Consider the following 19459-nt stretch of genomic DNA (forward strand, 5'->3'; position numbering starts at 1 on the left):
TTGGGCAACGCTCCTCCTGCCTGGGGCAGGGATCAGCCAGGTTGAGGCGGGGTGAGGGAGAGCACTGCTGTGAGTACAGGCTGCTCACACGTGTGTGCATGTGTGTGTGTATGTGACACCCCCTGACCACAGCACTCTGGGCAGTCACCCACACCGCCCACACAAGAGGCCAGTTCTGTGCATTGGATAAAACCAAGTAAATGGCCTCACCTCTTCTCTGTTTGCTTCTCTGGGAATGCTTTAGGTCCCACTGGAGAATGGATAGAAGAACTGACAGAAAAGCCCCGTCACGTCACTGTGACAGTGCTAAGTTCCACCACTGCCTTAACGTCTTGGAAATCTTCACAAGAGAGCAGCAGTGACAACACAATTATTTCTGTGGTGTCATTGACCTGCCAGAAGCAAAAGGAGAGCCAAAGGCTTGAAAAGCATTACTGTACTGTGGTAAGGGATTGAAAATGTAAGCTGTAAAGTCAAAATGTTGTTGTTTGATATACACCTGGGTCTCCACTGTAGAGATACAGGCTGTAATCTTCCTACAGAGCTGAAGAATTGTTGAATAAAAATTTGTGAATTTGCTGTGATTGTATGATTTTTTAAATCATTTTAATTGTTCATAAGCACATGAATATATCATAAAAGCAAATGGTTTGCAAATTATCTGTAGGTTGAAATGAATTTAAACCAAGGGCACGTGTTTTTGTGGGTGTTATCTTTTATTGGACCAACTGCATGGTTGGAATAGACTTAGACAAAGTTTAGGGTAGCTCAGTACCCTTAAATGCCACAGTGTGTAAGCCAAGCTCATCCACTGTAAATAATTTACATACCTGGTAAAATAAGTCTATTCAGAGTTAATTTGCTAACAAATAGAAAGAAAGGGCTAAATAAGTGTATGAGATGCATTTTTTTCAATGTAGTTTTCCCACGTCTAACCAGAACTTAGCTGGGTTCCTTTCTTCCTTTATTTCCCTATATGTTTTTGCCTTCCCCTGTCATTCCTTCCTAAATCTACACTTACACTAGTGTATCCAAATGCATTAAAGTAAACAATTGCTTGGATTGACAGCTGCTCTGAGCAATTTCATGTTGATGATACAAATAGTTAGAAATTGCAGTAAGTCTACTGCAGGGGAAAACAGCATTCCACAATTCCCTGAAAAGATGCATAAAAAATACTTTTCCCAAAGCTACTGGGTACAGTTATTAATTGTTAACTTCTAAATCTTACATTTTTGTCATACTGAATCACACTGAGTGCATCTAGTCAGCCATCCTGCCTCTGCCACTGACCAGTACCAGACATTTCAGAGCAGAGGCTTTTAATACTGATGCTTCAGTACCCAATGTTTCAAATTGGGAAAAAAAATCGATAAGACCCCTCTAGACAGTATGTGCAGTGCTCTGTATGAGAGGTGAAGGGGGGAATTCCTTTCTGATTCCTACAGGTGATGAGGGAACACCCTGACTCAAGAGGAGGTCACAGAACTGCTGATGAGTAAGATGACCACAGGCTAATCCCAGACTTATTGAAATCACAGTAACAAATTCTGTTAAGGCGCAACTGCGCTGATTTCACTAGAACTCTAACAGGGATGCAATTGGTGCTCTGCACTCACTACCATGTAATGTGAAAAATCCATGTGTCTCTATTGTCAAGGCTAGCCTTATACTGTAGCATGATATTCTCTGGGTCAAATCACTAATAAGCATGGTGGGAGTTTTTGCTGCTTGACTGATCTTGGCATTTGACCACTCTGGTTCCATTTCTGCTGCAAGGAATGGGGAAGGATGCCACTGATATGGGGTTTAGAATTATCTCCAGCCTTCCTTCGCTTTATGTGGGTTCTGTATGTGTGAATTGACTCTTATGCAATGACCCTTTTCATACCAAAAATTCATTATATGCAAGGTAAATCATTCTTATATGATTGATGTGGTGGAAGCCCGCAGTCATCTGCTTTGCATGGTGCATTGTGGGAGTGATGCACATCAAAATATGGTCTCCTGTGTGGATCTGTGCTCCTTGCTTTTTGTCTGTGACACATGTTTCTGTAGTTGCCATCCCCATTATGGTAACATCCACCCCCACCCTGTACTTGTGCATACTCTGTCTGCTGTTGGTGAGTATCAAAATTGCCTTGTAAAAGTGGTAGAAACAGGTCTGTGGGTCGACATCTTGGAACGTATCCCTATTTATTACATTATAAAGTGGGTTCCCTTTATGCAAATTTGAGTTATGCGCTGTTTTCCAGGAACACATGTACAGCATAAAGTGAGGGAAACCTGTACTTTGTGCCTGAAATAGTTATGTTTTATTTCGGGTCCCTTTTTCCTGTTTACTCACAGGTAAATGCTTTATGTCTTCTGTGCCCCCCTTCTAACAGGTGAATTCAAGCAGCAACATCATTGACAATCTTGTTCCTGGTGCCCAGTACCAGGTTGTGGTTTACTTACGAAAAGGACCTTTGGTTGGACCTCCTTCTGATCCTGTTACATTTGCCATTGGTAACTTATGCAGCTATTGTTTAAAATTTGTATTTTCTTCAAAAAGTTATATGTTAGATCTTGAGGTCTGAGAAGCATTGTGTATTTATTGGGCAGGACTGTAATGTTGGTTTTTAAAATACAATAGAAACTTAAACAGAGAGAAAAAATAACTGCTTAGATCTATTACAAAGGCTAGGAAAAATTATTGGAGTGCTGTAACGGTATCTCCAGTGAAAGGGGATGCTGCCTATTTTGAGGTTAGGCTTCCAGTCCATAAAAAATGATCGCAAAGACTGACTAATTTGGGGACTGAAATCCATGGGTTGATGCCTAATTTCAGAAGGGCTCAATATCCATAATAGCCAGTGACTTCAGGAACTGAGGATTTTTAAACCACTTTCTGGTGAAGCCATTAATTTGGATAGGGGTTCAGGACTTAACTTTAAACTCCTGGGGTTTCTAAGAAAAAATGCATCTAGGAGAGATGTAGCCCAGGAAGACATTACCCCAGGGGCTAGAGGATCTGGGTTGCCTTGCTGGATCTGCCAGTGTCCTGTGGGCAACATCATGTGTCTCTGCCTTGGCTTCCATAACTCTAAAACGGAGATGTTGACTCTTTTTTGTATTTGACGATGATCTCTGTGCACTTTGAAACTGATGGATAAAAAGTCTTACTTAAGAGGTAGGTGGGCACTGTTTAATGACCTAGAGGAAGAACTTTCCCCCAAGTGCTTATAATTCAAGATCCAATGAAAGTCCTAAGTAAAGAGGCACTTCAATAATTTTTAGTTTACATCACATTTAAAGGCTTGTTGGCACTTTGCCCTCTCTTTCATTATATTTTGTTATAGGAACTAATGGAACTAGAAAAAGATTCAATGCATAGAATTAAACCATGAGGGAAATATTTAGTCTGACTTGCATATTTGTTCCATTTACAAGATTAAGTGACTTGTGGGAAAATCAGAGACTAGAAATTATGACTGTTAGATTCTTTAAATTGTTACTGCTCTCTGTGAAGGAAAGAAGTACTAGAACAAGATAAAATGGTGAAATAAACCAAATTATCCTTTGATCCTCTATGTGAAACCAATAACTTCACTGCTGAACCTTTACAGATTCCCCACCATTACTACTGCCCATTAGCACCATCCATCAATTATACACAGTCAATTACATGGTGTGGACCCAAATAAATAGTCTGTAAACTAACATAGAAGGTATTTTTAAATAGAAAAAATGATGGGGAATTAGGAAACCAGTGATACTTTAATAAAGTTAGCACTTTGGATACATTTCACAGATTCCCCATATTTGTGCATGTATTTTAGCTTTCACACTTTTTTTTTAATCAGCCAAAAACACTTAAACTTTCAAATTTGTGATTTTTACTTGACAAGTATATAGAATGAAAAAAATCTGTCTCTTTATTTCCCCCACCTGTGCTTGGGTCTACACATAAGGAATTCTACCAAGAGGGCAATAAAAATAATTTCTATTCATTGTTACAAAAACTCATTGAATTTTGCAGCAAAACTGAATGATTATAGGATGGAGCAATAGTTTTATGTCAGCTTTCATGTATTTGAAGTTATTTGAACTGCAAAAAATTCATCACTGACATGATGAACGCTGGAAAAACTGCTATGGTGACAAATGAAGCAAGACTAAGCAATTGTATCTGAAAACATAGTTTTTCCCAGTTTGACCCTTTACATCATATTTTCCAAAAAATATACACAATTCAGAGAGAATCCTGAGATGGTCATGGAAGGGTTGATGTATGAGTGGCAGAATGATTTTATGTTCTAAATGAACACAAGTAAGTCCGAGTTTTATTCCTGGATTTCACTCCTGCGTAGTATGGGTTAGTATGGGGTCAGCAATATGCAGCCCATGAAACCATTGGATCCAGCCTTTGACCAGGGTGAGGCATTCCAGCCTGCAGCTGGAAAATATTTCTTACCCTGAGGTTATATTCTGCCATCCTTCCTCATATTGGGCGCATCTACACATGCAAAGTTGCAGGGTGGGTAAACCCACCCCAGGCAGGCATCTATATGTGTAAGGATAGAGGAGATTTGCTGCTTCTGGCAACAGTCTGCTCCTGCCCCCTCCAGCCATGCACTAGCCCCCTGCAGCAGCCAGGGGGAGCTCTAGACTCGCCCTGGGTGCCCCTGACCACAGGGCCAGGAGACAGGTGTCTCCTGGCAGGGGCTGGGAGATTGTTCCCTGACCTCAGGAGCTGCCTGCTGCTGGGGCAGACTCTGCCATCAAAGTTCAGGCAGGGACAATGTCCCCCTGCCCTGGCAGCAGGGAGCTCCAGGTCCTGGCTCTCCTATCAAGGACAGGGGGTTTGGAAAGAGCTGTAGGGGAGGGGCAGGTCCAAGCCCCCTGCCCCAATCCACTGGTGGGGCAGCTATCAGTGAGCCCCCAGCTGGACAGGGATTTCCTATGCAGCCAGGGGCTCACTGCTAGCTGCCCCACCAGGGGACCAGGGCAGGGGGCTGGGACCTACCCCTCCCCTGCAGCTCTTTCCAAGCCTCATGCCTTGATTGCCCAATCAGGGCTTCGGGCTGGGAAAAATCTGTGGGGCTGGGACCTGCCCCTGACCAGAACAGTTCCTGGGCAGCTCTGGGCTGCATGGGAAAATCTGCATATGCAGCCCGGAGCTGGCTGGAGACTGCCCGAAATAGAACAGTCCCCAGCCACCTTCAGGCTGCATGTCCAGACTTCCCCGCACAGCCCAGGGCTGGCTGGGAACTTTCCTGGTCAGGGGCAGGTCCCAGCCAGCTCCAGACTGGGCAAGGAACTCTCCCTGTACAGGGAGCTCTCAGCCCCGGCTCTGTGATTGCAATCATGGAGCATGGGTGGGGAACTTATTCCCAGCTGCAGCTCTGCAATTGCAGAGTAGGGGCTAGGAGATTGTTCTCAGGCCATGCTCCACTTTTGCAACTGGGGAGTGGGGGCTGGGAGCTCCCTGCTGCTGGGGCAGGGGGACATTGTCCCCACCTGGGCTCCTATGGCAGAGCCCACTCCAGCAGCAGGCAGCTCCCAGGGACAAGGAGCAATCTCCTGCCCCCTGCTGCCCAGCTGACTGGGAGGAATTTTGCTCCCAGTCAGGCTTCTACACTTTAGTATTTCATCTAAAGTCATGGGGTGAGTGTCTTCCAGTAAGAGTGGAAGTCGCAGAATTTGGCCCGGTGTGATCTATTTCAATTTTACTACCTGTAAAACAGAAATAATATTACAACAGTCTTAATTTTCAGGTCTTTCCATTTCTATTTCAGGTTTTCCTATTTCTGTAAATAGAATGCATTCTTTACCGAGTTCTACATTTGCAAAAGTACAGTGGTATTTGATGCAGCAGGTTTTGGATACTTCCCTTGAGACACTCTAAAGAAACCTGCTTTTTTCTTTTCTTCTTTTATTTATTTATGCTGAGCATTCATCCTCTGAAAAATCATCCCCTTTCATGCTTCTCCAGGTCAACACCCTAAAATGGATATCCACCCTGTCTGAAAATTTGGCCTTAGGACCTGATTAGTGCTATAAATCATTACTGTAGCATGCAGTCCTAATGACTTTTTTAGAATCTGGCATGGGTTTAAATATGCACAGGAATAATAATTTGTAGAAATGAATCAAATGAGTTATAACTTGCTTAAAAGGAGTTATGATAATAGTTATTGGCTGCATCTACATGAGCATTGGACTGCACAATTATTACTTTGCTTAACCAAGTACTAAATGACTGCACAGTAACTAGTATTACTATGTGGTACTGTTGCCACGTGGGGTTTTTTAGGTGCTACTGTGCCATAGCTCATTACTACTGCAAGGTAGCATCGCCGTCACCGTTTGTGCCCAGTGATGTTACAGCACCGTAGCAATGAGGTATGGCATGGTAGCTCATTGCAACTGCGCTGTAGCGTCTCGTGTAGATGCACCCACTGAGCCTAAAATATTTGTAGCTGCTAATGAGAACACTAATATACCCAATTTCTGGTTTCTAGTACCCACTGGAATAAAGGATTTGACACTCTACCCCTTGGGACCCACTGCTGTGGTTCTCAGCTGGAACAGACCCAACCTTGGCGTGTTTAGGAAGTATGTTGTAGAGATGTTTTACTTCAACCCATCGACGATGACCTCTGAGTGGACAACCTACTATGAAATAGCAGCCACTGTCTCCTTAACTGCATCAGTGGTAAAGTAACTGTTAAAGGTTATAACACCTGCTTGCTTCTAGTAACATTATTTCTGGCTTTTGCGGGCTGACTAGCAGATATACCACATCCATTAAATCCTGGGCATTTTCTACAAGCAGCAAAGAAACTTACCATGATACTAGACGTATTTCCATTGCTGAATACACGGATGAACACCAAATTCAGAGGAAAAGAAATGTTAATTGAAAGTGTAAGGGAGGCAATGGGATAGATCTCCCCTCCACTAGCATGTGGGTAGCTGTGGATACCATTTTTTTAGCTTGTACACCCATGGGGTTCCAAGGTTCAAGAGCGGAAGCACAGTGAGCTCATTCAGCACCCAGGGCAGGGCTACGCATGTGATTATGTTGACTACTGCAGTGCTGGGCTGAGGGTGATGGGAAGGGAAATCTTACCTGCTCAAGCTCTCTGCACAGAGAATTTGCAGGGAATTTTAGTGGAGAGGGTGAGAAGAACTCATCCCCTTGGCCCCCAAATCCATTGCTGGGTGCAGGTTGCTCCTATGGCCAGGTAGGGGCAGTACAGAGTTGCCTCTGTTATGGTAAAGATTCCTAGGTGGGTTCTGGCACTCCCTCTTAGTTAGTGCCTGGACTGGTGCTCTGCTCGCCCTGCCCAAGTTATGCTACTGCTCAAGGGTAGAATTCTTTCCACCCTCAGTCCTTTCAGGATGTCCTTATTCAAAGTCCATTTATTAGGGTTGTGCTCAGCAAGGAAGGATTTGACTCAAGAAAATGAAAATACTAACCCTTTGCCTACAGATTTTCCTATCTGTTGCCACCAATCAAAGCCTGAACCAGCTACAGCATCTTCATGGCAAAATAGCACAAATTCCACCTACCTAATTAGTACTGATCAAACACGTGCTTTTGGCATGGAGGGTAGTCCTCAGTAAGCTATCCAGAAAACTTGTTGAGTTAGGTGAATGCCAAAAGAGGTTTGATGGCTCTGATCCTGCAAAGTTTATGCATGAAATTCAGCCAGGGAAGTTTTATTTCAGTCAACAGAGCTACTCACATACTTAACGTATGTTTGCAGGCCTACAGCCTTTCAGTAAAGAGTAATTTATACTTCCCTTCCACCTCCCCCCCCCTCCACCTTTGCATACATCAAGAGAGATGCTTAGATTGTTAGTCAGATTTTATCTTTGAACTAAGAAAAAAATGCAGGCTATTTTTGCCGAAAACAAAATTAGTTAAAAAATATGTAAAAACAAGAATAGATACTATTTTATGCTAGTGAAAATAATGATTTACAACTTGCACATAACACCGTTGTTGGTGTATACTTATAATGCTGCTCTCAAGAGCACCCTGTCCCATTTGTCTGTTCCTGCTCCCACATGCCAAGCCCAGGAATAAGGTGGTGATGCCTCCCTGAGAATATTCCCCTTGCTACATCTCTTGAAACCTGTCTCTGGCAGCTTGAGGGAGCAGCCTCAGAACAGTTTTGCTGTTCCATTTCTGGGTTTGGTGTAATGCCAAGCAAGAGCAGGTGGGCAGGGGTGTACTACTTGACACTTCTGAGAGTGCCACGGAAGTGGGATAGATATGTAGTCTTTACGGTTGCTTAACTGGAATTAGGCACATGACTAAATTTAATATGTAAAACTCTAGGAAAAATTGAAGAGAAAATAATCTACTAAAAGAATGATTAAACTGTCAAAATCATGATGCAACACAATTAGAAGAATACCCAAGTGATTTTTAGAAAGAATGGCACTGAATATGAAGCTTCATGTTAATATAATTGTCTAGAAAATGAGTTAGCATTGTCAGTTCTTGTGTTCAGTTATTCATGCTACTGAGAAAGACATGCCCAGATAAAGGGAGTTAAAGCTCCTTTATCTCAATTTCAATCCAAGAACTCGCAATGCTGTGCTTGAAAAAAAGAATAATTCAAAATTTGAAAAAGGAAATGGCACACATTGGAACTCATCTCAGATTAGGTCATGTAACATTTCAACACACATACTTTAATGAGATTTTTAATGGTTTCCATGAAGTGAAATGTTTCTGAAGCATCCTCATAACAATTAATCTTCTGGCAACATGGATGTTTTAGAGGGCCAGCCCCTCAAAAATACTAGTTGGCTTCAATGAGGACACACATGATTTTGTGAAAGATTTTGTGAACATCTTCAGTTAAAGATGTTCTAAACTTAATTCTTCTCTAAGCATGTTTATAGAGATGCTCCAGAAATGTGGCTCTTGGAGCCACTTTAATTAAAGTGCCCAGAATGTTGCATGTATCAGCATCTCCTTGCTGAAAAATAGCAGCAAGGGTGCTTTAACTAAAGCTCATCAAATGAGCTTTAGTTAAAGCACCCCCATCGCCATTTTTCAGCATGGAGATGCGGATACGCATGATGCTGAAGTCTGCTGGAGTGCAGTAATTACCATGCTCCAGCAGACTCAATGAATTGAGTCTGCTTTTACGTGCTGTAATTACAGCGCATCAGAGCAGCCTCTTTGAACCTGTATAGGCCACCCTAAATGTTTTTAGTGGTGGGATTTTTTATTCAATTTTGCCTTTGCAGTTTGCTTTGAAAGGGTGATCATGTCCTACCTGAATTGCCAGAAAAAAAATAGTTGCTTCAAAAATTCAGGGCCACATGCATCCTGTCTCTTGCAAAAAAAATCATAAATGTAATGATCTATGAATTCATCATGATTCACCTCATGAAAGGACTAGGGCTTTGTCCAGAGTCTGTTAGAAAAAAAACCCCACAGCTATGGGAAAATCTGTATGGTTTCGTTTTGTATCAGAACAAAACATGATCATTTAGAAATGTGCTATGAAATTCAATATTCTGAAATATATTTGTTATAAGTCATTTGAAATATGTTTTATTTATAATAAAATTTGAAATAAAAAAAATTTGTAAATTGGAAATTCCAAAAACAAGCTTCATCTTTAAAAAAATGTAATTGACTTCAACAGATTCCCATGAAGTTTCTCAATTTCATAAAATCCACCTTTTCAGATTTAAAATACCCCCAACCCCCCTAAAAAAAAACAACCAACCAAATAAAAACGAAACAAAACCCAAAAAACCTGCCTCATAAGAAACTTCTCAATCAGCTGTAGAAATCAATCAGAGTCTTCAGATATGGACAAAGGAGCATGCTCCGAATGTTTGTGTGTCCATGGTTAAGTAGCATTCGTGTACTCAAGGAGTCAGCTGCTTTGTATTCTGAGTTGTTCTCACGTGAGTAAATTCCCATCCATCCTTAAAGGGAGTGTGGATCAAGGTCTAAATGATTCCAGAGAGAACAGAATGTTTATGAGGATTGGGCTTGTATCAGGCAAGATAGGTAAGTGTGCTAATTTAGCTTTTGTAGTGTATTATTATTGCCCTCTTCCCAGGAAGGAGAGACGCATGAACTCATTTCCCAAGCACCTATCAGAATTTAGCTTTACTTCTCCTTCCTGGGCCAAATTCATAATAGCATAAGAGGATGTAGCACCATTGAATTCAGTGGACTTAACTTGCACTGTGGCAATAATAAGTAACAGTCGCACTTTCTGTTGTCTAACTTTCTACCGAGTGACTCCTTGCCTTTTGTTGTTTCTGTTAGAGAATAACCAACCTGTTGCCTGCTTGGTATTACAATTTCCGGGTTACCATGGTAACTTGGGGAGACCCCGAATTGAGCTGTTGTGACAGTTCCACCATCAGCTTCATAACAGGTAAGCAACAGTATAACGAGTGGATAGGAAAGGTAAGTGCTAAGCAAATATTCCTAAGGCATACTTTTTTGTTTCCTTAGACATTACATTTTGCTCTGAGATGGTCCCATGTTTATGCTGATTCATCATAGGTCATGCAGTATTTTTTAAATTATGGATCTGATCTAGGTACCTAGCTCCAGCGAATCACAGTGGTTTTGCTCATGCTTCTAATTACTGAATTCATGTCTCTCTGATCAAAGAAGGGATCAGTTACTGACCCCTGGCTGGCAGGGTTCAGGAGCTATGGAATTTGAGAGCCCTGAAAGAGCCATTCTTAGTCTTACACCTAAAGTGGTGCAGAAGTTTTGGGAGACTTAACCTGAGCCTGAAGTTAGCTTAGAAGCCTGACTTAGTCAGAAACCTGCTTAGCTTGAAAGGTTTGTTCCAATCTTGAAAGACTTTATTTAACCTTCAGTCTAGATTGATGCAGAAGCCAGCTCCCACCCTAAAAGAGTAACTAAAGCAAACCTGGAAGCCTGACCAAGCCCTGTAAAAGCTTGTGCAGCCAAGATAACAACTTGCTGTATTTCTAGGGTTGGATTTCCTTTAACTACTGTACCTATGAAATTGCTAAAGCAACTGGTAAAATTATTTTTATTTCTGTGAAAGAAGAGGGGGAAACCTTGTTTTCAGTGTTCCCAAGTCTTTTTTTCCTACATCTGTCTCCTTCACCATATGTGCAGTCAATGGTTTCCATTGCACACACACATTAAACTCAAGAACTGTTTATTTATAGGAAGAAGCATGGTTGGGCATATATTGCATAGCACAATATTTTTACACTCCCAGTTGGGGTTTTTTGGATAAGAGTTTTCACAAGTTTACTATTAAAGCTAAGGTTAAAATACATGGACAGCTCATACGGGACCAGATACTCAGTTGTGGTCAACTGGCACCCCCAACAGGCCCAGGATGTTGGTCAATGCCCCTTCACTTCTCACTCAAATACTTTAGATTTTGGTTCTGCAAGCTGCTGTGCACTCAGCTCTCAGGACCAAGGCTGCCATCAGGGCTGAGAGCAGAAGCAAAGTTGTATTGGGTTTGACAACACCATTTCCGTTCTGTTAATAAGAGGTAGCTAGCTGTGTTAATCTGAAGTCAGGCAGAAGGCAGGATAGCCCCTTAAGGGCTAACACATTCAGAAAGGCAGTGTCTAAGGTGCCACTCCACCCTCCTGAGGGTAAGCTGTGGCAGGGGGTTTGGGTAGTGGGGCAGCTGCAGTTCCAACTCCAACCCTGAGCCTGAGTTGAGGTCAGAGCTGGAGGTGCAGCAATCTTCTGTTCCCACCGTCCCATCCCCTCAGCCCCCCCGTACTCAAATCCAAGATAAGGGTCTTTTTTCCCTATGTGGAATGGGGAGAGAAACCTGGTCTTGGATTCAAGTAAATACAGTGTGTTTATGTGTGTGAGTGCATGCATGTGCATGTGTGTGTGCAAGTGTGTGTACCTCCTTTGGTTAGTCTATAAGGTACAACACATACAGCAAATCAGTTTGGTTTCTACATTCTTCAGCAGAGAGATGTAGTTAGCTGTGTTAGTCTGAAATCAAGTCGAAGGCAGGGCGATTTGTACTTTATAGACTAACTAAATCTAAGATGTATAGCATGAACTTTCATAAACAGTGTACTTCATTAGATACTGTCCCTTCGTATGCTGCTCCTTATGAAAATTTATGCTATACATCTCTGATTTAGTTAGTCCAGGGCTGTCCTAACTTCTTGGGGGCTGGGGACTGCAGACCAAGGGGCTGCATGCACCCTCCTAGTCTAACCATACCTGCAGTGAAAGCAGTCTGGCTTCTCCCCCACCACACGCACAGTCTCACTCTGCTCTCAATGCTGCTAGCATGCATGTAGCATGCTACATGCACTCTGCTACATGCTGCTAGGTATTGCATGTAGCAGCAATCCCCTCTGTTGCCACATGCAGCACATGTGCAAATCGACCTGCTTCCTGCCTTTTAATATAGATCTCAAGCTTATGTTTATGTTTGTCATTTTTCAAGGTACAGGCAGATACTGAGGCATGGAATGAATTATTAATGGGACTGATAAAAACCTTTATTCAATGGGAAAAAATGGATTTTTGACAATATCAGTTTTTCCCCCAAAAAATTTCAGTTTGGAAAAAAAAAATTATGTAAAAACTTCTTTTTTTTAAATGTCACAAATTCCACCCCCACCCCCCATAAACACACACACCTCAGAAAGTTCTCCAGTTTTCTTCCAATCAAGTCTAGTTACCAACAGTTCACAGGGCCTGGATGTGGTGGCAAATAAGGATGTTCACACATGCCTTCTTCAAAAGCTGACATCACACCAAAATCATCATGGCTAAAGATGATTCCAGAAAAACAGCCAGTGTTAATTTGAAAATATCAAGAAATGGAGAATCCCTCCCTCCCCTTGCTTGTTTGTTCCATTGATTAATCACCCTTGCTGTTTTTTTGTTGGGTTGTGGGGGGCTTTAGCGGGCTTTATTTCTAGTTTGAATTGTCTGGATTCGGCTGCCATATGTTGGTTCTTCTGGAGCTTTTATGTCTCTATTTCCTCCTGAGGTAATAATCACCTTCCAAAAGCCTTTTTGATAAGCTAAACCTCTTTTAAGCCTCTTGCTGCAAGACACTTTCTCTGGCCTCAGAGCACTTTTGTGTCTTTTTGATCTCTCCCTCCAATTTTTCAATATCCTTTTGAAAATGTGGACACCCAGGACTACTTACAGGATTCCAGTAACTGCTTTACAAAGGTAGGAGAGGTAAAATCAGCTCCCTACTATAATTCATACCTCTTTGTGTATATGTAGCCTAGGGACAGACATTCAAAAAACCCAAGCCAGAATGGGTTCGCTCTTTGCAGGTTAGTCTAAGCTGCACAGCTTAAACTGATCCATAACTGGACAGACAATCTCTGTTAAATCAGGAAATGCAGGCATGTGCCTGCAGTGGATCAAGCCAGAAGCCAGGGGGTGCTAGACCATGCCTGCCAGCCACTGCCAAATGGGAGAGAAGAGAGACACCCTCCAAGGCACTCAGCCCTCGCTGCTGGAGTGGAGGGGGCATGGCCAAGCACCAGCCGGGGCTAGCAGGATGGACAGGATGCCACCCACCAGCTGGGAAGAAGGGGAGAAAGCTGCTGCCAGACTGAGGAGTAGGGGGCAGGGGGAAGTTGTTTCTCTAAAGCAAGCATGTACAGATTTCCTTCACTTTCTGCAGATTCTGTATGTGCAAGTTCGCTCTTATGTAATGACCCTTTTTATAACTAAAATTCATTATATGCAAGGTAAATTCACTCTTACGCGATCAGTGTGGTGGAAACCTGCAGTCAGCTGTTTTGTGAGGTGCATTGCAGGAGTGACACGCACCAAAATATAGTCTCCTGTGTGGATCTGTGTTCCTCGTTCGTTGTCTACGAAGTGTTTCTAGAGTTGCCATCTCCATTATGGTAACATTCACCACCACCCTGTGCCTGAGTGTACTGTTTGCTGTTAGTGAATACCATGTTAGTCCTTTTGCTACAGCATCACATCAGAGGTTCATGTTGACTTGTTCACTATACATTTCTCAAATCCATTTCAGCTACTTCTTTTCACAGTTCCCCACGCCCTCTGGATGTCCTTTCATCATTATTATTTACCCCCTGCATATATTTTGTCTCATATACAAATGTTATCAGCAGTGATTTTACTTCCAGATTATTGATGAAAAATACCAATCAACTTACTACAGATCCTTTCAGATCTTCTGTAGAAAAGCTCCCATTTAATGATGATTTCCCAGACCGTCGTTTCACACTCTGTCAGTTAGCTGTTTCTTAATTTAATTAATGTGTGCTTTATTGATAGTGTAATGCTAATTTTGAATGTCAGGTACCTTGAAAAAGTTTAAATACATAAGTTTGATCAATCAAGTCTACACTTGATCAATCAAACTTGTAATTTCATCAAAACATGAAATCTGAGTTGTTTGGCAAGATGTATTTTCCATAAAACCCTGTTGGCTGACATCCATTATATATAACTGAATCTGGGATCAGCTTTTACATGGAATTGCCTGTCAAACTATCCTATCATTGCTTCGGTCACTTCTTTTGCCCTTTTTTAATACTGGCATAATAATTCCAGGCTTCTGGAATTTATCTAAGATAAATTTTCTCCAAAGTTTATTAAAAATTACTGTCAGAAAGCCAGAGATTTCTCAGCCAACTCATTTAGGAATCTACTATGCCAGGTATCATGACCTGCTGATTTGAAAATATTTATCTCAAGCTAAGCAGCATCAGCTAATTTCATAATTACCACTGGACTGCAAAGCACTTCATCAGGTTCATGTGATATAAGTACCTCACCTGGTGTCTTTGCAAAACCATAACAGAAATATTGATGGAAGCCTCTTCTACATCATTCTTAACAACATTATTTTCTTTGCACACCTTGAGTATGTTACTATAGAGAAAAAGCCCTGCTGTTTTAAATACTAGGAGACAGGGGCAGATGCTGCGGGGATGCCGGGGAGTGATTGCACCCCCATTTTGGACTAGGGTGTAGGGGTAGTAGCCAAGGACAATTTTTAAGTTTCTGAGGCAGGTTAGAGTCCCCCTCAGTCTTCCCCCACTTCTCCTCTGTGCTTGGCAGCATATCCCCTTCCCTCCCCCACTTTCCACTGCTGCTGTTCCCACAGTTCTTGGTTTACCCAGGGATCAGCACCAGAGTCACTCCTGCCTTGCTTGAGCTAGGCTACTTGAAAAGCCAGACCCAGGTGGGGACTCCCTCCATGCCCTGTCCCCTGGGACCAGGTTCAGGGAAGGGGAACCACCTATTGTCACTGCTGCTGGTGTCATCCCCAGCTGAGCCTGACTTCCTGTGCAGTCCAGATGGAGCAGGTCAGTAGCGGCTCTGGAGCCCCCCACTCCTCCCTGACTCCTGGGTCAGCCAGGAACAGTGGTAGGCAGGGGATGGGACATTAAGCACTGAGGGAAAGGGAAGGAATGGCAAGAATGGGACAGGATTCTTACTTGATTCATGGACTTAAAAAGGCCCTGGATTCTGCCCCCAGCTGTGGGGTTGGGAAGGGAAAGGCTGGAAGTGGGGGGTGCATCTACCCCTGCAGCACCCATTGCTGCTCCTGCACCTCACTTTTCAAAAGCCTGAATCTCTCTATTCTGGGAGGTTTCTCCCCTCTTCCTAGAAGCATATCCAAATGTTGACTCTTGTCTGCATTTCTCATATAAGACTAGAAGGCTTCCCTTTGTCATGGTGTATAAATAGATCATTGACATGAAAACTTAAGAGTATCGCGGGACTTGGGCTCTGCAAGAAGTCATATGAAAACAAACTGCTTCATTCAGACATGGTGTGTCTACACACAGAATGAATGCACAGTAAGGTTACTGCGCACTAAAATAAGGCGCAGTAAGATGTGGCCAGGAATGCATCTACACATGCACCCTCTTAGGTGCAAATTTGCACCAAATGGGAGAGGCCCAGTTCAGGGCTGCTCCTGCCCTGATATGCCCCCCTGAAGCAGCCAGGGGAAGCTCCAGGCTTCACCAGATGCCAGCCCAAGGCCTAGCAGGGGGCATAGGGGCCAGTCCTGATGTGCACAAGGCTGGGAGAGCTGTGCTGGCTGCAGAGGCATCTGTCTCCTGGACCCGTGCACATTGGAATCCATCCCAATGTGCATGGGGTTGGGAGAGCTGTGTCAGCTGCAGGGGCAGCTATCTCCCAGTCCCTGTGCACATCAGGATGGATCTGAATGTGCAGGGGTGCTGGGAGAGCTGTGTTGGCCATGTACAGGGAGACAGCTGCCCCTGCAACTGACACAGCTCTCCTGGCCCCATACACATTGGGACACATCTCTGTGCACGGGGCCAGGAGACATCTGCCTCTACAGCTGGCACAGATCCCCCCACATCGGGGCTTAGGCAGGCAGCAGTGGCCTTCTGCTGCCTGGGTTGGCAGGGTGCTTCTGGTCAGCCTCTACATGTGTGGTACTACTCATTACCTAATGCACCATTTATCTGGTACCTGTATATGTTGGTATTAGCAAATGGTGCATTAAACTAATTTAATGCACAGTAAGTCCAGTGCATGCGTAGACAGTTGCACTTAACTGCACATTAGATTAGTTTAATGCACAGTAATGCATCTTGTATAGATGTGCCCACAGTGTGAAATTAGTGCTCATTGGAAGATTAGGGCCTAACCAGTCTGTAGCTGTTGGAATAGAAAGAATATATTTATATATATTTGATATTATCTTCAGGATAAATGGAGCATTAAGACTCTAAACCTGTATTCAAAGAAAGGCCCCATTAGAAAATCTGTATTTGCCATCCCACACTCCTGCAGCAACTATGATACATTGCTGCCATTAAACTTAGAAATCCTGCAGCATTATAAACACAGCCAAGTGATGACTAGTGATTTTTTAATGGAACCTGCTGTAAACAGCTGGCTTTAAAAAGTATTGTAGCCAAGGACAATCGAATCAAAACAGCCTTGACTTTAATGTGACAGAGGTGAAAAATGTGCTTACTTTGGAACTAATTTATAACCAATATCATCAGAAAATGAAGCATCTATAAGTCTAAGATTTTAGGCAAATTTTTGTGCTTCTTGGTATGGACATATCAGTTTTTATTCTGAACTTCTCCTTTGTTCACTCATATGAATAATTAGAGTTTTTGTCTAGTCTGTCTTTATGCTGATCTATCTTTTATTATTATAAATATCAATTCACACAAAAAGGAGATGGATAATCTAGTCTGTAAGTAGAGAGAAATATGGGGTAATCATCATTATATTTGTTTCATTTTAGTAGCTCTCTCAGATGGCATATTATAGGTTAGCACAGTTTGTGCCTAAGAGACCTTGCATTCTGGCAAGCAAACAAACATGGGATGCACTGGAGAATCCAAAATAGAGAAGTCCTCATTTTTAAGATGCTTAATTCTTAGGGGCATCATGAGTTTTCATGAGGGGCTCAATACTATGTGGTACAATAAATGCCATTTAAATTGCTTTTAAAAACAGCATACACACATTTGCTACCATCCCAAATGTATTTTCTACTATCCCAAATGATCACTTAAATATCCATCCTTCTTGGAATCAAATGTTTACATGCAAGAAAAATTCATATGCTTGGCTAGCATCTGTGACAGCTACACCAGTGACATCTTGTGGCCAATAAATATTTCACCATGCTGGTTCTCAACTGCCTTGAATCTTGTAAAGCAAATACCAATCGGTACTGTATCAGATTTGTAATGTTTTACATTCTCTCAAAACTTCCTTGCAGAGATGCAAATTATTTTACGAGGTGCAAAGTAACACAGAATTGAGCCAAAAGTGATTTCTTCATACTTAGTCAAAAGAACATACTCATTCTGTGTTCGAAGTTCTGTTGTTTCAGTCTTGGTGTTTTGCTGAAGTTAGTATAGGCTTAGTTGTGGGTTTAAGACAACAGCTTCCAGAGGGATTAAAATTAACTCTCATAGCTGTTCCCATTTTCATTTAAGCCATATTTTGAAAACTTAAGTGATTGTACGCTGGTGCTTCAATTAAGGTGGATGTCATCCTCTTGAAAAACCTGTTTTTGTCCAAATTTTTTTTTTCAGAAAAATAGTAATTTCAATGGAAGCTTAGCTACTAAAAGGAAATTTCAAAAGGACATGTTAGTATCTAATTGACAGTTCATAACAAAATTTAAATCTTTGTTTTAATTTAAGGGGGGGATTGTTGTTGTTTAAACATATTAAAATACATTACTTAAATTTTAATAATTTTCCACTTGAAATTTTTCATTTATTTTTCACTTCAAATATCATATCTTTCATTAAAAATATTACTAAGAGCTTTTAAAGTTTTTAAACTAAGTTTTTAGTGTGATTTTTAATATTAGTGTGAAATTTCCTGCAGGAAAGCTAACATGCTTTTCAAGTGAAGTTTTCATTTTTCACAGCTAGCGAAGCTATTGTATTTTCAGCTATTTGTATCTGTATATGTCTAATCCTTCTCTTGTACTTCTTCCAAAAATATCCTTCAATGATGAGTAGCTGAAGCTTATGATTGGACCAACATGTTAGATGTTCTGTGTAACATATTTGTCTTATTCTTTCAGCACCAGTGGCACCAGAGATCACCTCAGTAGAATATTACAACCACCTTCTCTATATCAGTTGGACCTATGGAGATGACAGTACTGACCTGTCTCATTCCAGGATGCTGCACTGGATGGTCATTGCTGAAGGAAAGAAAAAAATAAAAAAGAGTGTAAGCATTAATAACTTTACATGAATAGCTTTCTAGGTTTATAGCTATACCCTTTTTGAATAGCAAAAAAATGTTTTTATGCTCGTGAGATACACTTTGTATTACAAACTGTGGTTTGGTCAGTGAGCATCTGCAGAAGTCTAATGGGTCAAATTTCCTTTGAAATCAGGGCTGATAATAGCTAAGTCCTCAACATAGCTCAACTGTGAAAAGCTTCCTGCTCTGAAATCAACAGCAAAAATCCTCATCAGCTTCAGCAAGCCCAGGATTTCAGCCCTTATTGGAAATGTTAGTAGTATGCAGATCTTGTTCTGACCCTCTACAAAGGGGTAAATAAATCTTGCCCATTATGAATAAGAGTGTTAGATGAATAAAAAAAAGATAACAATCCCCTAAATTTTCTTTTACTCAGGAACTTGTGTGCTACTGCTGCTGTCTCTGGCTGAGTCTGACTCCCCCTGTAGCTACTTCCTGCAACATGTGACAGGACTGGATCAGGAGTGGTATTGGAGCTCTCCCTGTATGTGCATCAACCATGGACAGTGGCAGCAGCATTAAGTGCCTTCCAGTACCTTCCCTCAGCCAGCAAAGGACACCTATGGGGGGTGGGGTTGGGAAGGGAGCAGGCACTGAAAGAAGGAACCCATGTACTGCCATTGCTGTCCCCTGCCAAGCCTGGCACCCTGCACAGCTGTGGAGCAGGGCAGGAGAGGATCTGGGGCTCTCCCTGGAGCC

At 42.1% G+C, this 19459-nt stretch overlaps 1 protein-coding gene and 1 long non-coding RNA gene across 7 annotated transcripts in view; one reads left to right on the forward strand and one right to left on the reverse strand.

Annotated features, from left to right (window-relative positions):
- Nucleotides 1-19459, forward strand: part of PTPRO (protein tyrosine phosphatase receptor type O) — a 264040-nt gene that overhangs the window by 184236 nt on the left and 60345 nt on the right. For 3 of the 4 annotated variants that reach the window (XM_019489537.2, XM_019489539.2, XM_019489538.2), the window contains exons 7-11: nt 245-444; nt 2388-2508; nt 6507-6700; nt 10301-10412; nt 18573-18724. In XM_019489537.2, the coding sequence (XP_019345082.1) occupies nt 245-444; nt 2388-2508; nt 6507-6700; nt 10301-10412; nt 18573-18724 (779 nt within the window). Of the gene's footprint in view, nt 1-244; nt 445-2387; nt 2509-6506; nt 6701-10300; nt 10413-18572; nt 18725-19149; nt 19245-19459 lie in introns of those variants that run through there. The other variant, XM_019489540.2, reaches the window with a different exon arrangement.
- LOC109283637 (uncharacterized) overlaps nt 1-19459 on the reverse strand; it is a 78597-nt gene that overhangs the window by 39574 nt on the left and 19564 nt on the right. The window contains exons 4-6 of one of the 3 annotated variants that reach the window (XR_009461814.1): nt 18659-18695; nt 12655-12786; nt 9204-9975 (exon numbers count right to left, since the gene is read on the reverse strand). This is a non-coding gene — a long non-coding RNA (uncharacterized LOC109283637). Of the gene's footprint in view, nt 1-9203; nt 9976-12654; nt 12787-18615; nt 18696-19459 lie in introns of those variants that run through there. The other 2 variants (XR_002090885.2, XR_009461813.1) reach the window with 2 other exon arrangements.

This window comes from Alligator mississippiensis, chromosome 4 (assembly GCF_030867095.1).
Source record: "Alligator mississippiensis isolate rAllMis1 chromosome 4, rAllMis1, whole genome shotgun sequence".
Taxonomy (NCBI): domain Eukaryota; kingdom Metazoa; phylum Chordata; order Crocodylia; family Alligatoridae; genus Alligator; species Alligator mississippiensis.